Source organism: Papaver somniferum, chromosome 1 (assembly GCF_003573695.1).
Source record: "Papaver somniferum cultivar HN1 chromosome 1, ASM357369v1, whole genome shotgun sequence".
NCBI lineage: Eukaryota > Viridiplantae > Streptophyta > Magnoliopsida > Ranunculales > Papaveraceae > Papaver > Papaver somniferum.
The window spans coordinates 212489897-212508072 of NC_039358.1; the positions used below are offsets into that span (position 1 = coordinate 212489897).

At 38.4% G+C, this 18176-nt stretch overlaps 1 protein-coding gene across 1 annotated transcript; it reads left to right on the forward strand.

Moving 5' to 3' along the window:
• The first annotated feature begins 4404 nt into the window (after positions 1-4404).
• LOC113359736 lies at positions 4405-11495 on the forward strand. Its single transcript, XM_026603321.1, has 5 exons — positions 4405-4798; positions 7310-7435; positions 7767-9331; positions 9511-9856; positions 9943-11495. Exons 1-5 carry the CDS (start codon positions 4405-4407, stop codon positions 11493-11495), a joined length of 3984 nt encoding a protein of 1327 aa, XP_026459106.1.
• The last annotated feature ends 6681 nt before the right edge of the window (positions 11496-18176 follow it).

Genomic DNA, 18176 nt, shown 5'->3' on the forward strand with positions numbered 1-18176 from the left:
AAGCCCATTCAACTTCCGTACATCTTTTATTGTTGCTGGTGTTGGCATGTCACGAACTGCTTGCACTTTATCTGGATCAACCTGTATTCCTTCCTTTGATACAATGTAGCCTAAAAATTTTCCCGATGCAACTCCAATAGTACATTTCTCAGGATTCAATTTAATGTTATGCTGCCGCATTTGTTCAAAAATCTCCCTCAGGTCTTGTACATGGTCTTTATATTCTTTACTCTTTACTAACATGTCATCCACGTATACTTCTAATGTTTTGTGTATCCATTTTGCAAACACCTTCTCTACCATTCTTTGGTATGTCGCTCCCGCATTTCGCAAACCAAATGGCATTTTCGTGTAACAATATAAACCTCTAGGGGCATAGAAAGCAGTATGTTCTTGATCTTATTCAGCGAGAGGGATTTGGTTATACCATTTGTACCCATCTAAAGACGATACTCTATCGTTTCCCACTGCAGATTCCACCATTTGAGGAACATCTGGCAACGGAAAACTATCTTTGGGGAAAGCTTTGTTTAAATCAATGAAATCTATGCAAATCCTGATTCCTTTGTTTTTCTTTGGGATAATGACCATATTCGCTATCCATTCTGGGTATTTAGCTTCTCCTATGATTCCCGCATCAAGCATTTTCTGTAGTTCTTCTTCTATTTGGGAATGGTAAGTTGTTGCAATTTTTCTTATTCTCTGTTTAAATGGTCTCACATTTTTGTTAATCTCCAACTTGTGGCATGCAATTGATGGATCTATTCCCGGTATCTCATCCATGCTTCCTGCGAAAACATCTTTATATTCTCGCAACAAGTTAACAGTTCTTTCTTCTTCTTCCACATCCATTTTGGTTCCAATTCTCAATATTAAAGGTTCTTCTATAGTCCCAACGTTTATTTTTTTTTGTTGGTTCCGCGGCAGTGTAACTGGGTTTAGCTTCTCCCATTGGTGTTGGTTCTTTTATTGTTTTAATAGGTCCTTCTCCTTCTTCCGAAATTTCGCTGGGTATTCCTTTGCCTTCTTTTTCCCTGATCATATATACTCTAAATTCTTCTTCTTTCTTTGCTTCCTTTGCCAACTTTCTGCGAAATTGTTTCTTTTTTGCTTGTCCTTCATAATGCTCTACTTCAATTTGATGACATAATTTCGCATTGTCAACATTTCCTCTGATTTCACCTATTCCATTTGGTGTGGGGAATTTAATACATTGATGCAACGTTAATACTACATCTTTTATCGCATATGTATCCATGGTCTTCCTAATAACATATTATATGGCGATTCCATATCCACCATGCACAGCGTTACATGTGTTTCGAATTCTCCAAGTGGAATTCGTACCACTATCTCTCCTTTAGGTTTTGTTGTGGATTTTCCAAAGCCGTGAAAAAAATATGTTGAACTGGATATTTCTTCATCTTTAAATCCCATTCCCCGGAATGCGTGATAAAATATTATATCCACTGAACTTCCTGTATCGATTAAAGTTCTGTTCAATATCCATTCTCCTGTGGATTTTGTCGTTGTCTCCTTCTCTTTTCGCATAATAGGCACTGTGATAACCAATGGAGATGTGTGGTTCAAATTTTCTTTTGGTATTTCTGCCGCCATGAATGTAATTTTTTGTTTTTCCTAATCTTTCAAGGGTGATGTCTTTTCTACCGACATAACCTTCCTTCCTTCAAAATTTCGTTTATGTATTCTTCCTTTGATGTTTTCATGGAATTCATTAACCATCGTTTTTGTTATCATATTACACTCCAATATTTTGTCATCTTCATTAATTCTATTCATCTTTCTTTTAACTGGTTCACTGATTTATTTAATCACTTTCTTGATTTGAATATTCTCAACAACAATCTTCAACTTTCGATCTTCAATCTCCCTGTTTTTAGCGCCATTATGTAGTTGCAGGAAATCCTACACTACACCCCTCATATAATTTCATTATTAATCAACTCATTTTTCGGTTTACACTCTTAATTTTATTGATCAATCTTTGAATGTTCTTACAAGAAAAGATAAAGAAATCAAGAATGACCTCTGCTCTAGACTTTCTCTCCCCTATTTACTTGTTTCTTACCCAAAATAGATCTCTCCCTTTTCTTTACAACTTGAACGACTATTTATAGGGAAATACATAGTGGATGACAGCTAATCTGTCCTTTATTTTTGGGTATGATCTGCGACATTCTCGCAACCTTACAAATATTAATTTCGCAAGCTCTCTAATTTTCGCAGGACTATCACATATTTCTCGTGATCTTAGCTGACGTCATTTATTATATTCTTCCTGAAATTGTTCTGCGACGCTATTGTATTGTTTTGTTTATAATTTCGCTGAAATATTGTCGTTGCGAGATTCTGATCCTATACACAACATGTTGTATACATAAAAGGGAGAAATATACAAGACCAAATAGTTCTTTCTTCTGAGATGATTAATGAAATGAAGAAGAAAAGAAGAGGAGGTAATATTAGACTCAAGTTAGACATATCACAAGCCTATGACTCTGTGAGATGGAAATTTCTATTTCAAGTTCTAATCAAATATGGTTTTTTAGTCATTTGGTGTCAATAGTTAAATACTTTACTTGAATCTGCAAAAGTCTCAGTAATGATAAATGGTGGTCCTAATGGCTTCTTCTCAGTTGGTAGAGGATTAAGACAAGGAGATCCACTATCTCCAATTCTTTTTGTTCTAATGGAAGATGTTCTTAGTAGAAATATCTCCAAATTGGTAGCTGAAGGCAAGATAACTCCAATGGTAACAAGAAATGGAATTCATCCTTCTCACATGTTTTTTGATGATGATGTGTTTATTTTTTGTAATGGAGAAAAGAAAAGCATTCAAAATCTAATGAAGCTCCAAGAAGTTTATCAGCAAAGTTCAGGTCAGCTGATCAATAAAAGTAAAAGCAAGCTCTTTTTGGATGGAACAACAGCTGCAAGGACTATGCAAATTAGAGAACTAATGCAAATGGAAGTAAGTTATTTACCTGATAAATATTTAGGAGTAATTCTTCAAGCTGGCAGAGTGAAAATTTCAATAATTTTCCCAATGGTAGAGCTCTTGCAAAAGAAACTGTCTACTTGGAAAGGTAAACTGATGTCATTTAATGATAGGCTGGTACTAATAAAATCAATACTTAGTAGCATCCCAATTTATAGCATGTCATTTTATATGTGGCCAAAATCAGTAATCAAAATTTGTGAGAGGATAATCAGAAACTTTCTGTGGTCTGGAGATGGAGAAACTAGAAAGTTTAAAACTTTCTCATGGAGAAAGGTATGTTCACCTTATTATAATGAGGGAGGTTTGGGTGTTCAAAGACTAGATATTCTCAACAAAGCACTGCTAATGAAACTTCTATGGAGAATAATAAACTATGGTGAAGAATGGTCTATGTTCATTAAAGCCAAATCAAGATAAACATGGACAATAGAAGAATAATTGGCAACTTTCATCAATTTGTCCAGGTCTGAAATGTGCTTAAAATCACTTAAAAGAAAATATAAGGTGCTGCATAGGAGATGGTCAAAAAATATCCATCTGGTTTGATTATTGGATTGGAAACTCTCCCATCATTGAGGATATTGGATTTACTGATTATGTTAAAGCTCGCATCAGCATGAAGGTGTCAGATTTACTCAAGGAAGGCAAATGGGATTTACCTGATCAACTTAATATCATTCTTTCTGATTTCACTCTTCCTGAAATTGGTATTGGAAATGACAATCTAATTTGGACAGGTGACATCAAAGGTAATTTCACAACTTCCTCTGCCATAAGTTTAATCAGAAATAAAGAACAACAATTGCATTGTCACAAGAAAATTTGGAATTCATATCTTCATCCTTCTATAGCAAGCAACATCTGGAAACTTGTTCAGGGGATTCATGTATATGATACTGTACTGGTTCAAAGGGGGTTTGAACTTGCTTCTAGATGCTGCATTTGTGAATCATCTCAAGACAACATGCATCATTTGCTGTGGGAATGCAGATTCAGTAAAGAAATATGGAGTTGGATATGCCCTGTTTTTAAAGTTAAAATTCCTAATTCCTTTGAAGAAGTGTGAAATAATGCTAAAGGAAAGAGCCCATCCATTAAAGAATGTTGGTGCATCACTGCTTGTGCAATCTTAAGAGATATGTGGTTTCAAAAGAATAAGATGATTTTTGAGAAAGTTAAGCCAAACATTCAAAGTTTCAAGAGGAAAATTAAAAAGACAGTCCTTGAGGGAGGAGTCAAAATTAAAGGTCACAAATGGAATGTTGATATTGATGACCATGTAATTCTCTTCTTTAAATTGAAACCAAGAAATCTTAAATATCAATGCATAAAACCTTGTTATTGGATTCCACCAAGAACTGAAGTTGTCATGTTTTGCTGTGATGGGGCATCATTTGGAAATCATCAGTGCAGTTGGTTTTGGTGTGGTAATAAGAGATCATTTATGTCAAGTATTGGGAGTTATCTCTGGAGGAATTGGCATTGCAATAAATTACATTGCAGAGATATATGCAATCATCTGTGCAGTTGAGTTAGCTGTGGAACGGCAGATTCAAGAAGTAATTCTCAACTCATATTCCAAAACAGTGGTGACTGAATTTGCAGGAAACATAATGCCATGGTTTTTCAAAATGAGATGGAACAAAGAAATTGTTAAGATTCATTCTCTCTGGTTCAGGCATAGTTTCAGGGAAACTAACTTTTCTACAGATACAGCTGCAAAAAAAGGAGCTCTACTGGCAGCGGGTCAAAGAGAAATCTACTGTGGAAGATCAAGTTTTTTTTATCAAGGATAGAATTGCCTAATATAGCATATTATAGAATGTGCTAGTTGCTTCAAGCCTATGTAGTTGACTGTACTTTCTTTTGTCTTAATTTTTTAACTTGTAACTTTTAACACTCTTATTTTCCATTCTAATATAATATGTGATTCAAAAAAAAAAATTTGAATCAATTCTGGCTATGTAATGTCTAAGTTTTTCTTTCTGAGCATTGGGTTAAATGATTGAGTAAGAACCCATGTTGCAGACTTCATGGTCCAATTTATAAGAAACCAGAGATTATGGGTTCGATTCCGGTGAAATCGACGTTTGATAATTAATCAGTGTTGGCAAAGAGTTTGTAAAATCTAGTAGAGATAATAGAGCCTCACTTTTATTGTGTCATGTAATGAAGATATCATGTCTATGACTTTTGTGGTGATCATCAATCTCCCTCTTTATTTTTATCATTCTTTTTTTTGTATGAATCATGTTATTTGCAGTTTATAGTCGAGTTTACCATTGTTTGGGATACTACAACCCAGACCAAATAGAAGATTTCTTGGAAGAAGTAACTATTGTATATTCCCTCTAAAGAATCTACCAAGTAGTTTTCATATATTAGAAGTAACTATTTATCTCTGTCAAAAGCTTTAGAGAGGTTACTTTCCTTTGTCATAAGTTGTCGGTAGTAAGAAACCGACAACTCGTTAAGCCTATATCGTAAAGATAAACTGAAGCCCATATATCAGGCCCATTAAGTTTTCATGCTTCAACATGTTTAGGGGGAGATTTTTTTTTTTATAAGAAGGAAAATTTATTAAGATTCAAGAATTTACAAGCAAAATAAAAGATAGAAACCATCGGAAAAATGAAACGCCAATCACAAAACAAATTGTAATTTAGCCCCAAATGACAATGCTAATTGCACAACCTGTGAATAGCATTGTCCCCAAATAACCCTATCAAAATTGATAGATCCCATATGCCAAAAGATAAAGAATCCTCATTTGGGGAATACATAAAAATTTTGGGGCATACATATGGATGACCCTAACTAGTGTGGGGGTGATAAGGGGTACCTAATGAGTGGTTAAGTTAATTAAATACTCTTGATTAATTAATTAATTTTTAATATTAACTTTTTTAGTTTATCTTTTTTAGGTTTGAATTTTTTTGTCTTTTCTTATTGCATGGAATTTTTTTTTACGACAATTACTGAGCAAAGTTACGCTAACAATAAAATCAAAATTATCAGCCGAACTTCTCTTTTTTTTCATCCTGAAAGTGTCGACGAACAGTTCGGCTGATAATTAAACACGAAGATGTTAGCCCAACTTCATTTTATGAAAAATAATATTAAGTTCGGATGTCCTATTTTCTTATCGAATCTGTCGAACCTAGGTATGTTTTCACATAACACAAGTTCAGCGGACATATTACCAGCCGAGCCTACGTATGTTTAGGTTCGACATATCACTTGTCCGCCGAACTTAGATTCGTAAATAATAAAATTTAACAATTTTTTTTTAAAGTTAAAAACTAAATCAAGAAAATAAAATATTTTTTTAAGAAAATATTTTTTTTATTTTAATTTAAAAATAGTTAAAAAATATAAATAATAATGACATTTTTGCCATTATGAAAAATGGCTAGATAAGGGGCACCCTAGAAACACTTTTTCCGCTCGTGTTTTTGTCTTATTCAAGAGGCCCCAAAATCTTTGGGTATGCCCCAAATGATGGTTCAAGATAAAATAAAACCCAAATATAAAAGCCCAAGCCCCAATGCTGATCGTTGGAAGACTAAACCCAATTGTTAAAAACCTGAGTACAAAAGTCCAAGATCCAACCCGGATTGTTGGAAGACTAAACCCAGTTGTAAAACCCTAATTGAAACTGTTGCAGTACCAACACCAAGTTTACTTAGTTTCCTTTCATAGGCTTATTTATTTTTAGTTGGCTTTTAATTCCGGAACTAGTTAGGCTTCTATAATTAGTGTTACTTGTTTCTCAATTATTTGGAGTTATAAATACAACTCCTGAGTTTGTAAAAGACTCAAGGATTAATACAAGAACTCTTTCAATCACTCTGATCTTCTTATTCTCTTCTTATTGTTTTCTTAATTTTCTTCTAAATCTTTTAATTCTTCAATTATCCAGATCTATTTTTATCATATAAACCTTGTGTTTTGGTCTAGAACCCTAACATATGGTTCAGAGCAGGTTTATCCTGTACCTAAGTTTACACCAAAAATTTTTTCCTGCAATGACGTACACCGAAGATTTGTCTATCCTATAAAAGGATATTATGGGAGTTACAACCAAACTTGATCGGATCGCAACCAAAATTGATACACTTGCTCAAACCCTCACCACTAATCATGATGACGATAAAAAAGCTCGTTAGGATGATAGAGCTAATCGTAATCTGTATTTATCTGACCATGAAAAATATCTTACCACAAGCCTCACTACAACTTTCAGTGCTGTACTTGAAGAGCTCCTTCCTCATCTTAAATACACAGAGGATTCTTCTCAAACCAATACACATCGTACTACCTACAATAATGGTGGTGTAATTCTTGACACTCATGTTCGCACTTTACCAGTTAACTTGAAGTTTGCATCTTTTGATAGTGATGATCCTGATGGTTGGTTATTCCAAGTTGATCAATATTTTTCTTGGCATAATATTGCCAATAACATGAAGGTATCATTAGTTGCTGCTCATCTAAAAGGAGACGCTAATGCATGGTTCCGTTGGAAGAGAACTACAATTATCAATCCAACATGGCCACAATTCGCTCTTTAGTGCCCGAACAATTTTCCAAGGATAAATTTATTGATGCTAAGAAGGCTATTAGTACAATTGAACATATAGGTACTGTTAAAGAACATATTCCCGATTTTGAACGTCTTTTAAATTCTGTTGATTTTCCTGAATCACACTTAATCTGTTCATTCATTCATTAAAACCTGAAGTGGGCACTGTTGTTAAATTATTTGAACCAACTACTTTAGCATCTGCCTTTAATAAAGCGTTGAATCAAGAAGCAGTTTTACTAGCAACTTCCAAACAACTTTCTCGACCAAATCAGTTTCGACCACCTGCTGCTACTAATACTTTACCATTAAGGAAGAATCCAATACCTCCTGGTGCTAAGAGGCTTACGTGGGAAGAACAAAAGGAAAAGCGAGACAAGGGTCTTTGCTTTAATTGTGACCAACTATATCAGCCAGGTCATCTGTGTTTGAAACCTAGACTTTTAATATTGGATGTTCCTCAAAACTCAGAGACCATTGATGCAGACTATAATGAGTGTAATTATGATGTTACTGAAGATCTTATTCACAATACCTTTTCAGAGGATTCAGGACCAACAATTTCCTTGAATTCACTAATGGGTTCTTCTTTTCCAAAAACTATGTGTATTATGGGTTATACTAAAGCTCAGCCTTTTACAATTTTGATTGACTCTGGCTCAACTCACAATTTTCTTCATCCTAAAATATCTAAACAGTGTGGGTATTCTATGAAATCTGGAGCTGCTGCCTTGCAAGTTATTGTTGGTGATAGTGCTCAAACACAGACTCAGGTGTTTTGTCATAATGTACAAGTTAAACTTCAAGATTATTCTTTTTCCACAGATTTTCATCTTCTTAATATCAGTGGTTGTGATGTTGTCTTAGGAGTTCAATGGTTACATACATTTGGTCCTATTACATGGGATTTTTCAAGGTTAATGATGAAGTTTCGCATACAAGATCAAGATGTGATGTTATTAGGGAATAATTCCTCCAGCATTATGCTTTTGGACGCCAAGTCCATGCAGCATTTATTATCCATAGAGACTTTTGCAGTTTTCTTACAACTATCTGCATTAAATACTTTAACTACTGCTGCTACAATTCTTCCACCTGAGTTGCGTGAATTACTTGCTAAATATGCTGATGCTTTCAAGACTCCTACATCACTACCTCTTAAAAGATTACACGATCATCGTATCAATTTGCTTCCAGATTCTGCACCTGTCAATGTCAGACCATATCGTTATCCATATTTTCAAAAAGATGAAATTGAAAGGATAGTGCATGAACTACAACAAGATGGCCTTATTCGACCTAGTTCTAACCCTTATTCATCTCCCATACTGATGGTCCGTAAGAAGGATGGTTCTTGGCGAATGTGTGTGGATTATAGAGCTTTGAATAAGATAACCATCAAAGATCATATTCCAATACCCATGGTGGATGAGTTATTGGACGAATTAAATGGTGCAACAATTTTTTCCAAACTAGATTTTCGATCTGCTTATCATCAACTACTTATGCATAAGCCATATATTCTAAAAACTGCTTTTCGCACTCGTGATGGTCATTATGAATTCTTTGTCATGCCGTTTGGACTCTCTAATGCTCCAGCCACCTTTCAAGGATTGATGAATCATATATTTCGTCCTTACCTTCGTATGTTTGTGCTAGTATTTTTCGATGACATTTTGATTTACAGTAAGACCATGTCTGAGCATATTCATCATTTGTCTTTGGTATTTGAATTATTGAGACTTCACCAGTTGTTTGTCAAAGAATTCAAATGCACCTTTGCACAAGCTACAATAAAATATTTGGGTCACATAATTTCGTGTCTCTGTTGATCAGGATAAGATTCAAAGTATTCTGTCATGGCCTGTTCCAACTTCACTTAAGGAATTGCGAGGTTTTTTAGGGATTAGCAGGTTATTATCGCAAATTTGTCAAGGATTTTGGTAAGCTTAGTGCACCCATACATCAACTACTGAAGAAAGATGCATTTCTTTGGACTGATAATGCTACTACTTCATTCAAAGTGCTTCAGAAGGCTATTACTACAACACCAGTTTTAATTCTTACAGATTTTTCTAAAGAATTCTCATTGGAATGTGATGCATCTGGAAATGGGTTGGGAGCTGTGTTAATGCAGTCTAGTCGACCCATTGCTTATTACATCAAACCTTTGACTGGAAAGAATTTAAATCTCTCCATTTATGACAAAGAAATGCTTGCAATTGTCTCTGCAGTTCAAAAATGGAGACGTTACTTGCGGGGTAGACATTTCAAGATTCTTACAGATCACAAGAGTCTGAAATACTTTCTTGATCAAAAACTCTCTTCTATGAAGCAACAGAAATGGTTACCAAACTTCTGGGATATGATTATGAGATTATTTTTCGAAAGGGAAAAGAAAATCTTGCAGCTGATGCTTTGTCTCGCAGCATTGGATCTCACTTTAGTCTGACTACACCAATTTTCTATGAAGTCACTGAAATAATTCAAGAATGTCATCTGGATGCTGAGCTAAGTATACTAATTCAAAAACTCATTGATTCTCCTTCTTGCAAACTTAATTTTTCATACATTGATGGTGTTCTGCGTTATAAAGGACGAATAGTTGTGGTACCTACTTCTTTATGGTGTACCAAACTTCTTGAGGAGTTTCACTCAAACCCTATAGGGGGGCATTCAGGATTTTTGAGAACTTATAAGCGTCTAGAACACAATTTTTATCGGAAGGGTATGAAGCAAGCAATCAAAGATTTCATTCCTCACTGTGATGTGTGTCAAAGAAATAAAACTGAAGTTATTTCACTACCAGGATTATTGAGTCCACTTCCTATTCCTTCTGAAGTATGGATTGATATATCCATGGACTTTATTGATGGTTTTCCTCTTTCTGAACGCAAGAATGCAATTTTGGTGGTTGTTGATCGTCTAACCAGGTATGCACATTTTATTCCTCTCACACACCCCTATTCTGCTAGCTCTATTGCAGACGTGTTTGTGAGAGAAATTGTTCGACTTTATGGAATGCCAAGAAGTATAATAAGTGATCGAGATCCCATTTTTATGAGGAATTTTTGGATAACTTATTTTAAGCTACAAAGTACACAGCTATGTCACACTTCTGCATATCATCCACAGAGTGATGGCCAGGTTGAGGTAACTAATAGGACATTAGAATGTTATTTGCGATGTTTCGCTGGTATGAAGACAACAGATTGGTCGAAATGGTTTCCCTTGGTTGAATGGTGGTATAATACAAGTCATGATTCTGCAATTAACATGACTCCATATCAAGATCTTTACAGCCGGCCTCCTCCAACAATTTCATCTTATCTACCTGGTACCACTTTTTTGCATGATGTTGATTTAAATCTCAAAGCACGGGATCATACTTTAAAGCTGCTGAAATCTCACTTGCATGATGCTCAAGCTAGAATGAAAGCATACTTTGATGCTCATCATACTGAGAGGGAATTTTCTATAGGAGATTGGGTTTTTCTTCGACTACAGCCATATAGACAGAGAACTGTTACTAATCAATCCTTTTCAAAACTATCTCCAAGATTCTATGGTCCTTTACGAGTTATTGAGAAGATAGGACCAGTCGCATACAAGTTGGAGCTTCCTGCAGAAAGTCGCATTCACCCTGTATTTCATGTTTCTCAGTTGAAACTAAAATTAGGATCAGCTAACTCAGTTCAACAAGTTCTACCATCTATCATTGATTATGATAAGTGGGAACCAAAAGCTGTTTTGGATCGTCAAATGTTCAAGAAAGGATCTTATGCAGGAACTAAGTGGTTAGTGAAATTGATGGATCACCCAAGTGATGAGGCTACTTGGGAAGATGCTGATGAATTACTTATTTGTTTTCCAGACTTTCAGGCTTGAGGACAAGCCATTTTTCATCCAGGGAGGATGTTGTAGTACCAACACCAGTTTACTTAGTTTCCTTTCATAGGCTTATTTATTTTTAGTTGGCTTTTAATTCCGTAACTAGTTAGGCTTCTATAATTAGTGTTACTTGTTTCCCAAATATTTGGAGTTATAAATACAACTCCTGAGTTTGTAAAAGACTCAAGAATTAATACAAAAACTCTTTCAATCACTCTGATCTTCTTATTCTCTTCTTATTCTTTTCTTAATCTTCTTCTAAATCTTTTAATTCTTCAACTATCCAGGTTTTTATACCTATTTTTATCGTATAAACCTTGTGTTTTGGTCTAGAATCCCAACAGAAACACTGAAACCCTTAATCCCCAATTCTCAGGGGAAGATAATCTGCGATCAACCTTGATAAACAGAGTTGGAGTCGCTAGCAATGACTCCACAAGCACCCATACCAAAAGCAGCATTGATAACATCTTCTTAAGGAGGCTTCCATTCTTCATTAGTTTGAGTACTGTCATTTGTAGAGTTTGCATTATCTTCTAGCTAAGTCTTCTGGAGGTTGAGAGTAATTGTACCAGTACACACCTTCTTTGATGATTTGCTCTATAACAAGCTTAGACACATTAAAGAAATTGTCATTTCAAGCCTTCCACATCGCCCACATTAGACAGCTCCCCATTCTGAAAGCAGAATAGTCACCACCTTCTTGCAGCCATCTGACAATAGTCAAGTGAAAACCTGCAACCCATAATGGACCCAAAGAAAAACTGCTATTGCAATGGGACAAAACAAAAACAGATTCTCTCTAGTTTCAATACCTCCTCCACAAAGACTGCAGTCGTTATTCATGGTTGGCTGGTTGCAATTCCTTTTTGAAGAACCCTCTGGATGAAGAAGTGGATTTTTGGAAAAAGCATCCTCACCTTACAATTTCCAGGGAAAATTCTCTCTGTTTGTTGAAGAACAGGATTGTCTATGGGATCTAAGAGTTTTCATGAAAGATTTAGTGGAGAACTTCCCCTTTGGCTGCGGAGTCCAAAGAAGCTTGTCGTGCTAGTCATCCTCATTACTAACCATGTTTGACAGGAAAAAATGTTTCTGACAACCTCTTCGTTCCATCTTTTTGGGTTATTCAGGATCATATGACTGATCCTAGTAATAGCATTGTGCTCAGCATTTCGAATAACTGAAGTGGAGAGGCCTTGATACAGTCTGGGATCCATAAGGTGCACTAGCATTCTCTTATGTGTACTTATCTGAAGATGAGATTGCAAAGTTTTGGGATCTACGTCGGAGAGGAGCAATTCTAACATTTCCAGATAAATATTGTGTGCACATATTTCATCATCAAACACGTGTATATAGGAACATACGTGGAGAGCATGCGGACAAAGTCATCAAATCATGATGACATGTGCCCACAGCTAAGATGCTCATCCCGCCGACGTTGGATCTTTGCCCAAACAAATCTAAGGGAAGAAGTTAAAAAGACGTACCGATAACACGATGTACTGCGGAGCACCAGATAACTCCAAAGAGTTACTTTATCTCATCCCCAAAAGAAGCCAAGATCAACGGTGGAGAGAAAATGAACTGACATGGATGTGACAGGGGCAGAAGACACTTTCCTGACACGAGCAGGCACCTCAACTACCCGCATTAAACACTCTGATCAACATACGTGTCGATCAACCCGTGGAACGAACGAAGACGACTCTGCGTGATGAAGTAATAAACGAAGACCCCTGCGGGATGGACACATAACACAAGAAGATAAGGTTTCAACGGTCCTCAGAGATGGGTCCCACACTCTAACCCTATAAATACCCCCTCTTCACCAAGAGTAAGGGGATCGTAAAAATCAGGGGGAGAAGGAGAGAGAAAGATTGTGAGTGTAAGTTAGTCCTTTATAATATACATACCTATGTAAACTCCAAATTCACTCGATTATCTTTGTAATCATGAAGTACATAGTGAAACAGCAACCCCGTGGATGTAGGCCTTAGTGCTGAACCACGTAAATCCCAGTCTCATTTACACTTTAGCACTTTATTTTTGTCTAACTCTTCATGAGTTTTACTTTTATGCTTCGTTTTATTTATCTCCCCTTGCGTAAACGCCACTCGCAGTGTTCTTAGATGAGGCTATGATAAACCCGAAGGTTTTGAGCCAAGGAATCAATGCCATTGTATTATCAGCACGAGTTGGTACCTAGAGTGTGAATATTGTTTGTGAACATATAGATGCCTTCGTGATTTACGTGTTCACAATTTGGCGCTAGAAACAGGGGTTTCGTCCCGGTAAAAGATTTATCTTATGCTGTGATTTCATATTAAGTTAGCATCTGCTTGATCTATTTCATCAGCTCTAGCAGTATTTACCTTTTGTTAACTTTACTATATTCAAAAACGCCCGTTATCTTCGATGGTCCTGGCAGTATCTGTCGAAGATTTAAACTGGTTAAAAGATTTATCGCTTAGATCCATGGATTTACATTTTTTAGATCTCGTACGGACCTGGCTTTCCAGTGGGTCGCTTTCAAAAAATTTCAAAAAGATCTACGTGCATTTTCAAGGGGATCACGTTCCCGCGTACCTTCAATGAACCCGCATTTTTAAAAGTTCTCTGTGGCCCTCGGGCAGTTTTTCCCGGTCTTGGAGTAAGGAATTTTGTAAACTAACCCGATCCGCACGGACATTTCTGTTTCTCGCTGTTTGAAATTCCCTTGTGCAGAAGAAAACGAAAGCGACAAAAGGACCCACGATGGAAAAGATGCAGGAAGCAGGAAAATCCAAAGTCACGTCAAAGGAAGCACCAAGGACAACCCCGATCATCACCCGGAGCAAGCAGAAAGGAGAAAGCCAAAATGACCAGTCAGAGGCAGGACACTGCGGAAATCACTTCGCCTATGAACGCTAACTCCGTCGCAGCGGCCCTCAGAGCAGCGGCAACAAAGTATAGTACAACAGCGGCTGCCCCAAAGGCTGCGGAAGCCAGCAAAACTTTTGCTACGAATCAATTTCACCAACCAAAAGAAAGGGTGGATGAATCCAGAACACACCAACCCGCGCACCCCCGACCTTCGGAATGCCATCAACAAACGAGCAAAATCAAACTGTGCGGCGGCTCTAACGCCGCAGATGGGCACTTCGCCCGATCTGGAAATGCCGACAATCGAAGCTGAACCTCCCCCACCTTTAGTGCAAACCATAGAAGAAGGCGGCACCATTGCCGTAGTAGCACGAGCTGGGACTCCCAATCAGGGGTCGAACCAATCACATCGATTGATGGCCGAGCTTGAGGAATTGAAGAAGAGCCAGAAGATTTACGCAGATGTTGTAGCTCTGTTGGCCAGAGAAAACCAGGATTTAAAAGACCGGATTCCCTAAGCACAAAGACGAGCCAACAACTCGATGAAGCAAGTTCAAAGGCACCAGAACCAAACCGAGACCGAAGAGTCATCGTAGCAGCAAATGGAAAAGCGGCAAGGGGTAGTAGCGCATCCGACCCGGATTATAACGACGGAGAGTCAAGCTATCACGAGCAGAAGAGCGTAGGGCACCACCGCGCGATGGAAGAGCTGCGTGATGAAATGATGGCAGAGATCAGGCAGTTAAAAAGTAGACAAGGAGGGGGAAGGTTAGAAGAGGTCATGAGAGAGGCTAACTCCACCCCTAACTCATCGCCTGGCCAGCACCCCTATTCCACTCAAGTGCCCTGTCCCGACATTTGAATGCTATGACGGATCCAGTGATCCCGCTGCACACATTCGGTATTATAACCGTGTCTTGGCTAGATGGAGTCAAAACGACGCAGTACTCTGTAGATACTTCCCATCGAGCCTGAAGGGATCGGCATTGTCTTGGTTTGATAATCTGCCGCCAGACTCCATCCACTCCTACGACCAACTCGCAGAAAAGTTCTTAAGAACTTACATGTACAACAAGGCTGTTAATACTGGAATGGATAAGCTCTTTTCGCTAGCAATCGGCTATAAGGAAACCACGAGGGAATACACTAACAGATGGCACAAGGTCTGCCAAGCCATAGGGAGTGTGGACCCGGTGGTAAGTATCAACTGCTACAAGTGGGGATTAGACCGAATGAGTCCACTATTCGTTGAGATTCATGGAAGCGTACCTAAACAGAGGGAGATCTTCGAATAATTATTGAAAACACGCTCGTCTTGAAGAAATCCAGCGTGAAAACCCTAGGGCATACACGCAGAAGTCTCACCGTACCAATTCAGCAGAACAAACCAATGGGGCCAAAAGGAATTGTTCAGCGGAGAGGCCTCACGAAGACAGGAAGGAACGAAGGGACGAACGACGAACAGGCGATCGAAAATTCGAAGATCAAGTTTATACGAAGCTCAATGCTAGCTATGCTCGGATCCTGAGAGAGATCAAAGGAAGGGAAAACCTGGAGTGGCCATGGTCTAAGGGAAAAGCAGCCCTCGAGAACCGAGAAGTCTAAAGATTATTGTGAATATCACTGCTTCAACGGACACCAGACCGAAAAATGTAAAAACCTCAAAATAATGATCCAAAAATTAATCGATGCTGGCGAGCTCAAACATTACATACGAAAGGATGTCGCCGAGGATAGATCCAAACGAACCAAGCCAGTCCAGCTTCCAGAAGGGAACCGCACAATCAACACCATTTCGTGTTCTGAAGCCGCAGGGCCCTCACTTACAGCACAGATAGGAAAGAGGTTACGGAAGCAGTTCGAAGACCGCTGCGAATTGTATAAGATCGATGGGATAGAGGTGGACGAGCACGAAGAGTGGATGGACTCGCCTATTATTTTCGATGCTGAGGATATCGAAGAGGACATGGAAGACCATAACGACCCCCTGGTCCTCACACTACCAGTGGCCGGATGTAACCTCAAAAAGATCCTCATAGACGGGGGAAGCTCAGTAAACGTTCTATTCTACGACGCATTCAAACGAATGAAACTCCATGAAGAACAGCTGATGACCTCTTATTACACCATCTACGGATTCAATGGTTCACCCACGAAGCCATTGGGAGACATCGTGTTGCAAGTTAACGCCGGACCCATGAAGTAGAACACGATTCAGCGTGGTTGACGCCCCATCCCCCTACAACGCCATTATCGGACGAAAGTGGTTACATAAACTCAAGGGAGTGGCGGCAACGTACTACCAATATCTCAGATTCCCTACACCTGAGGGAGTAATGGAAATCAAGGGAGATCGGGTCTCTGCAAGGGAGTGCCAAGCCACTCAGGATCGCATCAACAACGAACAAGAAGAGCAGCGAAAAACCCGAAGAATTAAAATAAAAAAGCGCGAAAGAGAAGGCCATAGACCTGTTCCTCAAGGAAACTACAGGAAGGGGTTTGACCAAAGATGATAATGTCCTAAACACAGAGACAAGTACTTCAGCAGCCAACGAAGGATAGAAACATACTAAATAGCAATCAAAGAACGTCCCAGTTCTCGGGGATCCGAAGCCGGTGTTCACGCCAGTAGAGCCCGTAAAAGAAATCAACATAGGAACGAAAGAAAACCCGAAGATGATCAAAGTAGGGACCATAATGGACGAAAAAAGAGAAGATTCTCTAACCAAATTACTTAAAGAATACGCGGATGTATTCGCCTGGAAATTAAGAGATATGCCTGGGATTGACCCAAAAGTAATCCAACACGAACTGCGCATCAAACCTGGCACACCACCTTTCAGGTAAAAAATAAGAAAAGTTGCACCGGAGTATCATAAGGCCGTGGAAAAAGAACTTCGGAAACTACTAGACGCAGGTTTCATCAAGGAAGTCAAGTACCCTACGTGGATCTCCAATATGGTCGTCGTTCTTAAGAAAAATGGAGGGGTTAGGATATGCATCGATTTTACTAACCTCAACAAGGCATGTCCAAAGGACAGCTATCCCTTGCCAAGCATAGATCAGCTGGTAGAGGCGGTAGAAGGATATGAAGAGCTGTCATTCATGGATGGAGATTCTGGCTACAACCAAGTAGCCCTGGCAGAAGAAGATCAGCCACACACAGCGTTTTACACCCCACATGGCCTTTATTGCTACACTAGAATGCCCTTCGGACTTTGCAACGCAGGGGCAACATACCAAAGAATGGTCGATGCTATCTTCAGGCCATGGATTGGTAGTACCTTAGAAGTTTACGTTGACGATATGCTCGTCAAAAGCAAGCTGCGAAAAGATCACCACCAGGATCTGAGAGATATCTTCGAAGCAATGAGAAAACATCACATGAAAGTAAATCCAGAGAAATGTACTTTCGGCGTCACCTCGGGAAAATTCCTCGGGTATCTGGTAACAAAAAGGGGCATCGAGGTAGACCCAGTAAAGATTCAGTCCATAGTAGAAATGCCATCCCCGAAGAATTTAAAAGAAGTGCAGAAACTCAATGGGTCCATCGCAGCCTTGGGCAGATTTATTGCCCTATCCTCGGACAAATGCAAACATTTCTTAAACATTCTCAAAAAAGGGAGAAAGTCTGAATGGACCGCAGAATGCGAAGAAGCCTTCCAAAAAAATCAAAGAACACCTAGATTCAATTCCGATCCTGCAGAAACCGGATCCTGATGAGGTTTTAGCATTGTACATAGCAGCAACAGAAGACGCAGTCAGCGCAGTGTTGGTCAAAACCAATACGAAGATAGAACAGCCTATCTA

Coding starts and splice junctions, on each gene's coding strand:
- LOC113359736 (XM_026603321.1), top strand. CDS start 4,405: ATGGGGCATCATTTGGAAATCATCAGTGCAGTTGGTTTTGGTGTGGTA. Junction 4,799..7,309: donor AATCTACTGTGGAAGATCAA/GTTTTTTTTATC, acceptor TTAAATACACAG/AGGATTCTTCTCAAACCAAT. Junction 9,332..9,510: donor ATATTCATCATTTGTCTTTG/GTATTTGAATTA, acceptor GAGGTTTTTTAG/GGATTAGCAGGTTATTATCG.